The 13679-nt window shown below is 35.1% G+C and overlaps 1 protein-coding gene across 4 annotated transcripts in view; it reads left to right on the top strand.

Moving 5' to 3' along the window:
• The window catches only part of LOC106151329 (glycerate kinase), a 19247-nt gene extending 5568 nt beyond the window's left edge, over positions 1 to 13679 (top strand). For all 4 annotated transcript variants that reach the window (XM_087016294.1, XM_013524546.2, XM_013524548.2 and 1 more), the window contains 2 exons: positions 255 to 403; positions 1268 to 13679. In XM_087016294.1, coding sequence (XP_086872420.1) covers positions 255 to 403; positions 1268 to 1954 — 836 coding nt within the window. In that variant the 3' untranslated portion in view covers positions 1955 to 13679. The remainder of the gene's footprint in view (positions 1 to 254; positions 404 to 1267) is intronic.

Genomic DNA, 13679 nt, shown 5'->3' with positions numbered 1-13679 from the left:
TGACTTATGTTGATTGTTTTGGTCATAGCAATTTTGAATGAAAAATAAAGTTATTGATCCCTTTAACAATATTATTCATACTGTGTATAAAAAAGTCAGCTTCAACCTCTCTCTCTGTCTCTGTCTCTCTCTCTCCCCCCCTCTCTCTCTTCCTATTGTAGTCCTGTGGTTATTTCAGCACATATAAGTCATAATAACAGCAGTTTCCAAAATTGATGGATTGATCAAAACCTTTTGCTTTTCCTTTATTTCAGATTTAGATTTAGTTGACAAGGTGCCAAAGTCAGTATTGACATTTCTTCAAAAGGGTGCTGCCAATGAAAACTCTCTCAAAAAGGGATGTTCATCCACTGAAACTAACAGATTTCTGAGTGATGACAGTGTTGAATGTGACTGGAATCAGGTAAAATATATACCATCCCAATACCAGCTTAGTCCTGATATAGTCTGACTAATGTCAGTAGCTAGGCTAGGGGCCTGTTTCACAGAAGAGCTGGCCCCAGTTTCACAAAAAAACTGAAGTCAGTTCCCTGGCTTAGTTGACTAGGATTTCCATGAAAGTGCTGTTACACTGTTCCTGATAGGGTAAGATATGACCATGTAACCTTGTTATGAAGTTCTGAGCCATGGAACCTGAATTAAGTTTTTTGTGAAACTGGTACCTGTAGTCCAAAAATTGGTCTAAACTTTTAGATCAAAATCATAGTCTTCTTTGACCCGAGGTAAGTCAATACTGTTATAGTAGCAGTTCAATTTAATCAAAAATTGCACCTCTTTTATAACAGGAAAGGTATGACTGATGTTTCTGACCAGTCTTTCCTTAAGCAGACTACTGTGGGTTTAATATGAACTGCAATATGCAAAAGTTTTGATGACTTATAATTGTTTAGACCTATTTCCAAGCTTAGTTTATTTGGTGAGACAGGCTTCTGAAAAGTCCATAGCTTGATTTGGGAATAACAAGCTTATTAGGATTATATATCAGATTCAAGTAGATTGTTTCTGGTGTAAGCTATAGTCACATTGAGAGGCGATCCATTTTTATAAAAAAAATACAGATCAGTACGTATGTATTGCAATAATTAGCACATTAGCTATTTTAACTTAATAACTATGTAAATTCTCAGGGAATCAAAACCCTTAAAAGTTGATCAAAAAGCCCTTGAAATAAGTTGTATATTATATATATTTTCTTTATTGTATGACAAAAAGACCTTAAAGCATGAGCCAAATGACTTTACTGATTTATTTTTTTTCTGACAAATAGGTGCAAAATGTTATCATAGGCAGTAACAGTATTGCCATCAAGGCAGCAGTGGAGAAAGCAGAGGCCCTGGGGTATGTGGCATTTGTCCTCACTGACCAATTGGAGGGGGAGGCAAGAGACATTGGTGTGATGTTTGGGAAGATGGCCCATTTTATCTGTGAGTCATTTAAAGACAAACAGCAACACATGTCATCTAATAAGTCCCTGATTAAGGCAGAAATTAGCTTAGTACAGACAGGAATGACAAAAGAAGCTGTGAATAGTTTGCGTCGAGCTGTGTCACAGGCACAAAATTCTGGCCAGCCTTTGTGTGTAATATGTGGTGGAGAGACTACAGTCAGTGTCAAAGGTCAAGGTCAGGGTGGACGAAACCAGGAAATGGCCCACTCAACAGCCATAGAACTGAATATGTTATTTTCTGACAGTCCATATAAAAATGATTTTAACATCCAGTTTCTGAGTGTAGGTACTGATGGACAAGATGGTCCCACAGATGCAGCAGGCGCATTTGCTGACCCCATGACCTTGACTTTAAGTGCTGACCTTGATGCTGTTGAATTCTTGAATGACAATAATAGCTATAACTTCTTTAAACAAGCTAATAATGGGCAGGATTTATTGGTTACAGGAGCAACAGGTACTAATGTTATGGATCTGCAGTTTCTGCTGATCAAAAGATGTATATAATACCGGTAACTGCTCTCTCCCAGTGGTCTTCTAGCTATTACATAATTGTAGAAAATTATAGGCAGTAATATCACATCTTTTGAAATTGACATGATCAGTTGAAATGTATTCTTCACCAGGCATAACATTTCCATATCCCAGTTGGGAGAGTTTCACTCCTATGTAAACAAAGGTCTTTGCTACCTAACACAAGTCAAGCTTCAAAAGGAATATCATTATTCACATCTTCAACCGCAGCGTGAGTTTTGTATAGGGGTAGTTTAAAATTGATTGACTGATGACAGCTTGATCCTTTCAAGTTCCACATTATAATTCCATATATATATATATAATTCTGTAACAACTCATATTAAAATATCTCTGTTAAAGAAAAACCAACAACTGTATATTAACTTAAATTCCCTTCCATTTCTTTTGTCAATTTCTCCAGTTAAAGAATACATGTCAGACCGTGAAATAAATAATCAAATGGACAGAATTTAATTTTGACTGTATGCAGTATTTTTAAAAAGTTATTTTATGACTTTGTCCACTGCATACATGAATTTCAATTTTGATGCAGTTCTTGAAAATGTGATTTAGAATGTATTCAAGATTAAAACAAGGAGTAAGAATGAGTCATGTATAGTAACATCAAATTTTGAGTTTCAAAAATACTGATAATGATGATTATTATGAAACTCATCTTAAACATCCATCTGTCAATTTCAAGAGAACAACTCTCCCTAGCTCACATTAACAGGCTATAATCCAAAACAAATGACTGTAAGCAGTTATTGCCAGACTCATATAAGTAAGGGATTCACAATGCAACAGAAAGATTCTGACTGAAGACACTAGTGTCGTGCATGTTTATGGTATTAATTTTGAAAAAAAATTAAATTAACTCTATTAAGTTTGGTAAAAATAAAAAAAATTCTTTTCAGAGTTGAACATTATAAACCTCTATGTAAAAGATTTTTAAAAATGTAGACACTTAACAAAATCTGTTGTCATGATTCTACGTCATCTGAAGGTTAACCAAAAGATATGGAAGACGAAACATATGGTTCATTAAATATTTACAAAGAAAAACTTTTAACTCATCTGAAATAAAGTATATAAGACGTGGATTGCCAGCAGGACCTCTGAATCTATCCTACTGGAATATGTGGTAAATGATGCAATAAACAATTCATAGAACCATTTACTTCATGAGGGACCCATTGAGGGGGTTAGTTATCACAATTCACTGGAAATAAAATTATCATGATTCAATATACAAATCACAGTAAATAAAATTTTATTCATATCTCATTTGGAGTACAGGAACCACAGGTTAAAATCACAGATCAGTGAGTGTAATGACTTCATTTTACAGAAGACAAAGAAGAGTTGCATTCACAAGTCACAGGAATGGGATTCACACTAAATAATATGAGCATTTCGCTCATGTCAGTAAATAAAAAGCGACTTTCATTGGTAAACCAAACAGAAACCTCAGTCATATTATATATCCAACTAACAGTGAAGGGCTTTCATTACGAAAACTGCATATTATGCTTATAGTGCTTTAATTTTAAGAAGTACCTTTTAATTATTTCTTGGTGTGTACTTGACTGAAAATTACTATGACACTTTTCAGAAGATTGTTTGTGACTGGGTGTTTTGTCTCGATAGTTTCCTTGTTATTTATGACTTTAGTCTGGAAAAATGATACTGAACCCAGGATGACACGTATTCCGAAGAGCTCGCCATGCATTAAACCTCGGAAAGAGAACCATGAGGCAGAAAAACTCTATCATTGCTGGTTAAAATTTGGCAAGAACGACACAGCCTCTATGTTTGTTGGATTGAAGAACTCTGATGCACACCGTACATATCAAAATAAAGTAAAGCAGTATGTTCACGAAATGCACACTGAAGTGGATACTACCCACTTAAGAGCAATCATAACTGAAAGGACCAAAACTAAGGACCATGGTATTCTATCTCCAACAGCTGGCGGAAGCAGTTTTAGAACTTTGGCAGAAGGGGAAGAGAGTTTGTTTTGTTCAGTTCAGGATCATTTCAATGGAACTTATGAAGTGTGTTGTCGGCGGCCAAGCATCAAGTGTGTTCAAGTAAAAGTGACTTTGGAGTATGTTGACTTTGAGGCGTATAGAAGTCATGGCATTTTGCAGGGTTACCCTGGAAAAATTACAAAAACATTCAAGCCAATCGAGTTATGTCCTTCTCCAGGTATATCAAAAGAAAAGACAAAAATTAGAAAAGAGATTTGCGAGCAGAAAACTGTTTTAGATTACATGAATGGCAAATGGATAAAACAGAATGGAACATGGCTGTGGTTTACAGAAGATGATTGTCTCTTCCACTTCATGACAACCAAGGAACTGTTTGAATGTAAAAGAAAGAAAGCCAGCATAGCTTTTGTTGGTGATTCTCACATGCGATATGCAGCTTTTTACCTTTTGGAGTTACTTGGAAGCAAGGAAACTTTTATAACTCAACAACTAAAGCAGGGACTGTATCATTTTGAAGACAACATTGGAGCTATGTGGGGTGGGTATCCATATGATGCAAAAGAAAATTTAAAAAGGTACCTTTCCTCTAAACAACAATGGTCTGATTCTGATGTGATTGTGATAGGCTATGGTTTATGGACTTTATCAAAACAAAATGATGGACCTTCACGGCTATATAAGGAAACCAAAGAGTTCACTGACTATCTGAAAAGTTTGAGATCGAACCCAAATACTAGCAACATCAAAATTTATTTTGTCACCATCCCTGCTGGGGGACGTGCGCAAGGAACATGCAATCGATTTTCAAAAGCTGCAGCTAGTGATATGATAAAAAAGGACATGGTTGAACTAAGGGTGGATATTTTTGATACTTTTTATATTACAAATCAGCATATTGATGGAAGATGTGACTCCCTCCATTATCTTTGCGGATCTGTGGCTAAGTTGCCAGGGGATCCTATTCACATTGGTGATGTGGGCATGACCATTGCCCATCTATTATACAAAGTCATCTGTTAGTTGCCTTAGTCTGTCTTAAATGACAATAGCAAGCTCTTTAGATGTCTGTTCATATAGCCATCACCTGTTTCTGTAGTTGCTGTTGCTGTTGCAGTGCACTTTGAAAGATAATGCAAGAATTCCAAAACCATTTGGCCTTTTGTCTTCAAACATTCTTAATCCATGAATATTCATAAAATGCAGGTCAAGTTCAAACAGCTTCATTGGCACATTTTCTTAAAAGTTCTGCTGTTTTTATGTACAGACACATTTGTGTCTGTACATAAAGCTGTCACCTGTGTCTGTTGTCGTCGTCATGGCCGTTGTCGCTGTGCACGTTCACAGATAACACGTTAAGTGGAAAAGCATTTTTATGTACAGACACAGATGTGTCTGTACATATTGCCATCACCTGCGTCTGTCGTCGCGGTCGCCGTTGCCGTCGCCAATCATGTCGCCGTCGCCGTGCACTTTCAGCGTTAACACCATAAGTGGAAGACAGTTTTACTTTTTAGCTTTATATTTACAGAGCTGACTAATATTCATAAAACGCAGGTCAAGTTCGAAAATCAGCATGATCGGGCCATTATTGTAGAATTTATGCTGTTTTTAACACTTTTTAGCATATATGCAACACTGTTAACACATTTCAAGGAAAACCGATAGGCCTGTTGTCATGAAACTCACAGGAGTAATCAATCTTACTAAAACGCAGATCAAGTTCGAAAATCGGCATGATCCGGCCACTATTTTAGTAGTTATGCTGTTTTTTTTCACTTTTCAGCATATGTGCAACACTGTTAACACATTTCAAGGAAAACTGATAGACCTGTTGTCATGAAACTCACAGGAGTAATTAATCTTACTAAAACGCAGGTCAAGTTCGAAAATCAGCATAATCAGGCCATTATTTTATACATTATGCTGTTTTTTTCACATTTCCTCAGATTCAATTCTTAGGCATGTTAACAGTCTCATTATTTAACTAATAAGATTCGTAAAAGTGTTTGTTTGACATTTCCTGCATCTTTACAACATTGTTAGTTGATTATGTAAAAATGATGGTAAACTTGTTATCATATATTGTATAATAGAGTTTCAAAAATGGAAATAAACTCATATCATTGCAGGTTGTCAGATTCATTCATTCACTATGTTCAGAAACTCAGAATGGAGGAAATTGGACATTAAACACTGTTCTATTGATATTTTTCCCATCTCATCAATTTTCTTAGTTGATCATATATAAATGGCAGTAAATTGTTATATGTTAAAAAATTGTTAAAAATTGAAAAAAACACATTTCAGGACAGTGCTGTCTTGTCTACATTTTGGCATTTTCAAGGTGTGACTTTGAAGTTCCTTGGGCCTGAAGACCTTTGCTAGGAACATTTTCTGAATATCCATGATACTAATATTTTATTATTAAAAATTGATGGTAATTATCCTGTTAAACATTATGTAATATTGCATCAAAATTTGAAGACACCCCTATTTTGGACACTGCTCCCATGATGACCATTTAAGGAAAACCATGTCACTTACTGTTCTCAAACTTACAGGAAGAAACATGGGACTTAAATAAAGCTTCAATAGGCAATGCAGTCTGTTTGGTAAATTTTTCTAACAATTAAACAGTTTTTTTGTGAAAATTTGATTTTTCACTTATGGCATTTTCAGGGTGTGACTTAGAACCTCCACAGGCTTGAAGACCCATGCTAGTCACATTTTCTGAAAATCCATGATATGGATCTTTTATTATTAAAAACTGATGGTCATTATGCTGTTAAGCATTATGTAATATTGCATTAAAATAGGAGAAAACACAATTTTGGGTGCTGCTGCCATGATGACCATTATGGGAAAACCATGTTACTTATGATTGTCAAACTTTCAAAAAAGAAACAAAGGACTAAAATGCAGCCTGATTTGGAAAAGCAGTCTAATTGGCTTCTTTTTCTGGAAGTTATACATTTTAGTGAAATATTCATTTTTATCATGTTGGCAAATTCATTGTGGGACTCGAAGCTCCCATGGACATGAAGCCAAATGGTAATCAAATTTTTTACATGTCCATGCTATTTATAGTCAAATGGGTTATCATTTATTATTGAATTTAAGCAGTTTTATGTGAAATTTTCATTTTTCTCATTCTGGCATTTTCAAAGTGTGAACTTAAACTCCCATGGGCCTGAAGCCTTACGCTTGTTACACATTTCACTTACATTGGTATCACCTGTTGAGCATAATTAAAATTTGATGTTGAATTTGCAGTTAAGCATAATGTACTTTTGCATCAGAATTGACAGTAGCCTGTTTTGTGCATTTTTATTGTCTGCTTTTTGTCTGTACATTTGACAGCTTTGCTGCCTTGTACCTTTTGGCTTGAAACCTACAGAACTGATGCATATTCAAAAAACACGTCATGATTGAAAATCAGCATGAACAGGTCATTTTCATAAAAGTTATGCTGTTTTTTCACTTTTTGAATCATATTTGCAACACAGACAACAAGATAAGTGGAAAACCATTTTACCTTTTGACTTGAAACTTAAAGAATTCATGAATATTCATAAAATGCAGGTCAAGTTCCCAAATCAGGATGACGAGGACATTTTTTCAAAAGTTATGCTTTTTTTAGCTTTTATCAGCATATGTGCAGTTATGCCTTTTTTGTATGTAAATGGTTTTTCCTCAGATTTAATTCATATGCATGTTAAGAGTCTCATTATTAAACTAATTAGATAAGTAAGAGTGTTCATTTTACATTTTCTGTATCTTAACAATATTGTAAGTTGTTGATTATACAAAAAAGATGGTAAACCTGTTTTGGTGTATTGTGTAATAAAGTGTCAAAAATGGAAATGAATTCATATCATTGCAGTTTGTCAGATTAAATCATTCACTATGTTCAGAATCTCAGAATAGAGCATATTAGACATTTAAAATAGTTCTATTGATATTTTTCTTATTTCAACAATTTTCTTAGTTGATCATATAAAAATGACAGTAAATTGATTATTGTACCACCAGCGCTGGCAGTACACATGGTTTTAGTGCCGTCCGGATTGTTCTGCCGCCATGTTACCGTTACAGCTTCTCCTCGTAGACGGTAAGGGCCTCCGTACCCATCTCTTGGATTTAGGTCACCTATAATCTCAACTCATTCCACGTAAAATTTGGGCTTTGTCGGTATTAGGGTCAAGGTGTGGCACTCATTGCAATGCACCCTTGTCCAAAAATGGCAAAATTAAATGCTAATTATCTACCCTACAGAAGGAATTATGGGAAAATTTTCTACAGCTGGCTTTCCAAAAGTCATATGTGTAGATTTCAAATATGCCCTTGGATTTGACCTTTGACCTTTATTTCAAGGTCAAACGAGCCAAAATTTTCAAAAAAACGAAATTTTTTACAAAAAAAAATTTATTTGCCCTGTTATTCAGACACTATACAGACTTAAACAATATAATATTATTGGAAAGTGTTACCCTTTGGGTCATCTTTCATCTCCATGAATTTGGGGTCAAGCGGTGCATTTTCACGGGAGTAGCGGCCATAAGATACCAAAACTGAAAACTGTCTCTAATTCGGGAACCGTTAATGCTAGAGACCCATTCTTTTGTGCATTTTGTAGAGCATGTAAAGCCCAACACTGGAAGTGGTCTCCATGTTTTTGTATTCCATTCGGTTTTCGAGTAACGCTGTATCAGAAGTACATATTGGTGGTGAAAGCAAAATGTGCAGTACGTTAATGGATAATAAATTTTGAACCCCGGGAAAATAAAACATAAGGCTTGGCAAGGCAGACAACTTCTGGTCAAAAATGACATTATTTTATGAAATTTGAACATCTGGAACTTCTGAAAACCTCCCATTTCAAGAATTTCAACCAAAATGACCTTTTATTTATTTTAATTAATTTTTTCTGTAGGAAATTTATGGCACATTATTGTAACTCCAAAATTATAACATTTAGTCCCTTATATCTCCAAAACTGGCAGAGATAGGTCCATAGTTACTATTGAATTTGAATAGGAAGTCATATACTGGCAATCTAAATGTGACCTTTAAATTGACCTTTGACCTACTTTTTATTTTGAATTGAACTTTGCAAATTTTGGTTCCCTTTTATCTCCAAAACTGACAATGATACGTCCATAGCTATTATTGAACTTGAATAGGAAGTCATATACTGGCAATCTTAATGTGACCTTGAAATTGACCTATGACCTACTTTTTACCATGAACTTAACTTTGCAAATTTTAGTTACCTTTTATCTCCAAAACTGGCAAAGATACGCCCATAGTTACTGTTGAATTTGAATAGAAAGTCATTAGAGGCAATTTACTGTGACCTTGAAATTGACCTTTGACCTACTTATCACCATGAACTGAACTTTGCTAATATGTTTCCCTTTTAACTCCAAACCTGGCAGAGATAGGTCCATAGTTACTATTGAAGTTGAATAGGAAGTCATATTCTTGTAATCTTACTCTGACCTTGAAATTGACCTTTGACCTACTTTACACCATAAACTGAACTTTGCAACCTTTTAATGCTTTTATTTTCAAAACTGGCAGAGATATGCCCATAGTTACTATTGAATTTGAATAGAAAGTCATTAGAGGCAATTTACTGTGACCTTGAAATTGACCTTTGACCTACTTTTCACCATGAACTTATCTTTGCAAATTTTAGTTCCCTTTTATCTCCAAAACTGGCAATGATACGCCCACAGTTACTATTGAACTTGAATAGGAAGTCATATATTGGCAATCTAAATGTGGCCTTGAAATTGACCTTTGACCTACTTTTTATCATGAATTGAACTTTGCAAATTTTGGTTCCCTTTTATCTCCAAAACTGGCAGAGATAGGTCCATAGTAACTATTGAACTTGAATAGGAAGTCATATACTGGCAATCTTAATGTGACCTTGAAATTGACCTTTGACCTACTTTTAATCATGAACTGAACTTTGCAAATTTTGTTCCCTTTTATCTCCAAAACTAGCAGAGATAGGTCCATAGTTACTATTGAACTTGAATAGGAAGTCATATACTGGCAATCTAAATGTGACCTTGAAATTGACCTTTGACCTACTTTTCACCATGAACTTATCTTTGCAAATTTTAGTTCCCTTTTATCTCCAAAACTGGCAATGATACGCCCACAGTTACTATTGAACTTGAATAGGAAGTCATATATTGGCAATCTAAATATGGCCTTGAAATTGACCTTTGACCTACTTTTTATCATGAATTGAACTTTGCAAATTTTGGTTCCCTTTTATCTCCAAAACTGGCAGAGATAGGTCCATAGTAACTATTGAACTTGAATAGGAAGTCATATACTGGCAATCTTAATGTGACCTTGAAATTGACCTTTGACCTACTTTTCATCATGAATTGAACTTTGCAAATTTTGGTTCCATTTTATCTCCAAAACTGGCAAAGATAGGTCCATAGTTACTATTGAACTTGAATAGGAAGTCATATACTGGCAAACTAAATGTGACTTTGAAATTGACCTTTGACCTATTTTTTATCGTGAATTGAACTTTGCAAATTTTGGTTCCCTTTCATCTCCAAAACTGGCAGAGATAGGTCCATAGTTACTATTGAACTTGAATAGGAAGTCATGTACTGGCAATCTAAATGTGACCTTGAAATTGACCTTTGAACTACCTTACGATGAACTGAACTTTGATTGTACCATTTTTAGTTATATATATTTTTTTTGCATATTTTGAGAATTCTTGTTGATTGCATTTTTTTACAGCTTGTCAAGCACAAGACTGGTGGTGTTCCTTTTTTTTTGTGGGGGGGGGTCTATACGAATGCGCTTACTCCAGCTGGTGGTACAATATTCGGAGGCGGTATCGCCTCTCTGATCCTCTAGTTTTGTTTGATGTGAAAAAAGTTTTGAAAATGGAATGAAGCTCATTTCATTACAGTACCTCTTGTTTACATTTTGACATATTCAAGGTGTGACTCTGGTCTTCCATGGGCTTGAAGACCTTTGCTGGTCACATTTCCTAAATATCTATTATAAACTTGTTTTATTATAAAAAATTGATGGTCATCATGCTGTTAAGCAGTATGTAATATTGCATCAAAATTAGGAAAACCCTATTTTGGGCACTGCCTCCATAGTAACCATTCAAGGAAAACCATGTCACTTGCTCTTCTCAAACTTACAGAAAGGTAACTTAGGACTAAAATAAAGCTTCAATTGGAAAACATGTCTTATTGTTTGACTTTTCTGGAAATAATATAATTTTTTGTTAGAATTAAATTTTTTACATACTGATGATTTCAAGGTGCAACTTTGAACTTCACTTGGCTTGAATTCCTTTGCAAGTCACATTTTCTGAATATCTTATTTTATTTTATTTTATTATAAAAAATTGATGGTCGTTATGCTGGTTTGAATCTGTCCTACTGAATTATCAAGTGGTAAAAGATGCAGTAAGTAATTTTTAATGCAGTCACAGCACCAGCCGCTCTTGAGGGTTCCATTGAGGAGGGTAGAGATCACAATTCACAGGAAATAAAATCATCAATATACAGGTCACAGTAAATTAAACTTTATTCATATCTCATTGGGAGTACAGGAAACAAAGTTCGAAATCACAACCACTGACGAAGAAGAGAGTTGCATTCACAAGTCACAGGAATGGGATTCGAACTAAATAATATGAGCGTTTCACTCATGTCAAGAGATAAAAAGTGACATCCACGCAACGGGTATACCAAATTGGACCCTCACTCATATTATTTCCCCAACTAACAGTGAAGGTTTTTTAGTACAAAAACTGCTGATATATGTTTGCTTTTTAAGAAGAAGTACCTTTTAATTATTTTTTGGTATATACTTGACTAACAACAACTATGACGCTTTTCAGAAGATTGTTTGTGACTGGGTGTTTTGTCTCGATAGTTTCCTTGTTATTTATGACTAAAGTCTGGAAAAATGATACTGAACCCAGGATGACACGTGTTCAGAAGAGCTCGCCATGCGTTAACCCTGGGAAAGAGTACCATGAGGCAGAAAAACTCTATCATTGCTGGTCAAAATTTGGCAAGAACGACACAACCTCTATGTTTGTTGGATTGAAGAACTCTGATGCACACCGTATATATCAAAATAAAGTAAAGCAATATGTTCACGAAATGCACACTGAGGTGGGCACTACCCACTTAAGAGCAATCATAACTGAAAGGACCAAAACTAAGGACCATGGTATTCTATCTCCAACATCAGGGGGAAGCAGTTTTAGTACTTTGGCAGAGGGGGAGGAGAGTTTGTTTTGTTCAGTTCAGGATCATTTCAATGGAACTTATGAAGTGTGTTGTAGGCGGCCAAGCATCAAGTGTGTTCAAGTAAAAGTGACTTTGGAGTATGTTGATTTTGAGGCCTATAGAAGGCATGGCTTTTTGCAGAATAGCCCTGGAAAAATTGCAAAAACATTCAAGCCGATTGAGTTATGTCCCACTCCAGGTAAAGCTAAAGAAAAGACAAAAATTAGAAAAGAGATTTGTGAACAGAAAACTGCGTTAGAATACAGGAATGGCAAATGGATAAAACAGAATGGAACATGGCTGTGGTTTACAGAAGATGATTGTCTCTTCCACTTCATGACAACCAAGGAACTGACTGAATGTCAAAGAAAGAAAGCCAGCATAGCTTTTGTTGGTGATTCTCACATGCGATATACAGCTTTTTACCTTTTAGAGTTGCTTGGAATCAAGAAAACTTTTATGTCTCTACCTCTGAAAAAGGGACTTTATCATTTTGAAGACAGCATTGGAGTTATGTGGGGTGGGTATCCATATGAGGCTGAAAAAAATTTGAAAAAGTACCTGTCATCTAAACAGCAATGGACTAATTCTGATGTGATTGTGATTGGCTATGGTTTATGGACTTTATCAAAACAAAATGATGGACCTTCACGGCTATATAAGGAAACCAAAGAGTTCACTGACTATCTGAAAAGTTTGAAATCGAACCCAAATACTAGCAACATCAAAATTTATTTTGTCACCATCCCTGCTGGGGGACATGTGCAAGGAACATCCAATCGATTTTCAAAAGCTGCAGCTACTGACATGATAAAAAAGGATATGGTTAAACTAGGTGTGGATATTTTTGATGTTTTTCATATTACAAATCAGCATATTGATGGAAGATGTGACGCAGTCCATTATCTTTGTGGATCAATGCCTAAGATTCCAGGGGAACCCATTCACACTGGTGATGTGGGCAAGACCATTGCTCATCTGTTATACAAGAACATCTGTCAGTCGCCTTAGTCTGTCTCAAGTGACAACGAAAGCTCTTTTATTTACAGAGACAAGCATTATGTAATATTGTACCAAAATTGAAGAAAACTCATTTAGGGCACTGTGTTTTAAATTATATTGTAATGTACAAGAATGATTCTTGTGATAGACATATAACTGAAAAAATTGGAAAACAAGCTTGTTTGGTTATTAATTTGTTTATTTTTTCTTGAATTTATGCAAATATTTGTGAATTTTTTTCATTTTTCTCATTCTGGCATTTTCAAAGTCTTCACTGAACTGTCATGGGCCTGAAGCCTTATCCTAGTTACAGATTCTAAATATCGATGTTATCCGTTGTGCATAATTAAATTTTGATTTAGTTTGTTGTTGTTTTAGCATTAAAAGCAATATGCAATATTGCATCAAAATTGA

This window comes from Lingula anatina, chromosome 6 (assembly GCF_051362555.1).
Source record: "Lingula anatina isolate TDL-2025a chromosome 6, LinAna3.0, whole genome shotgun sequence".
NCBI classification, from domain to species: domain Eukaryota; kingdom Metazoa; phylum Brachiopoda; class Lingulata; order Lingulida; family Lingulidae; genus Lingula; species Lingula anatina.
The sequence above is the reverse complement of the archived record's forward strand: the minus strand, read 5'-3'. Positions and strand labels throughout refer to the sequence as shown.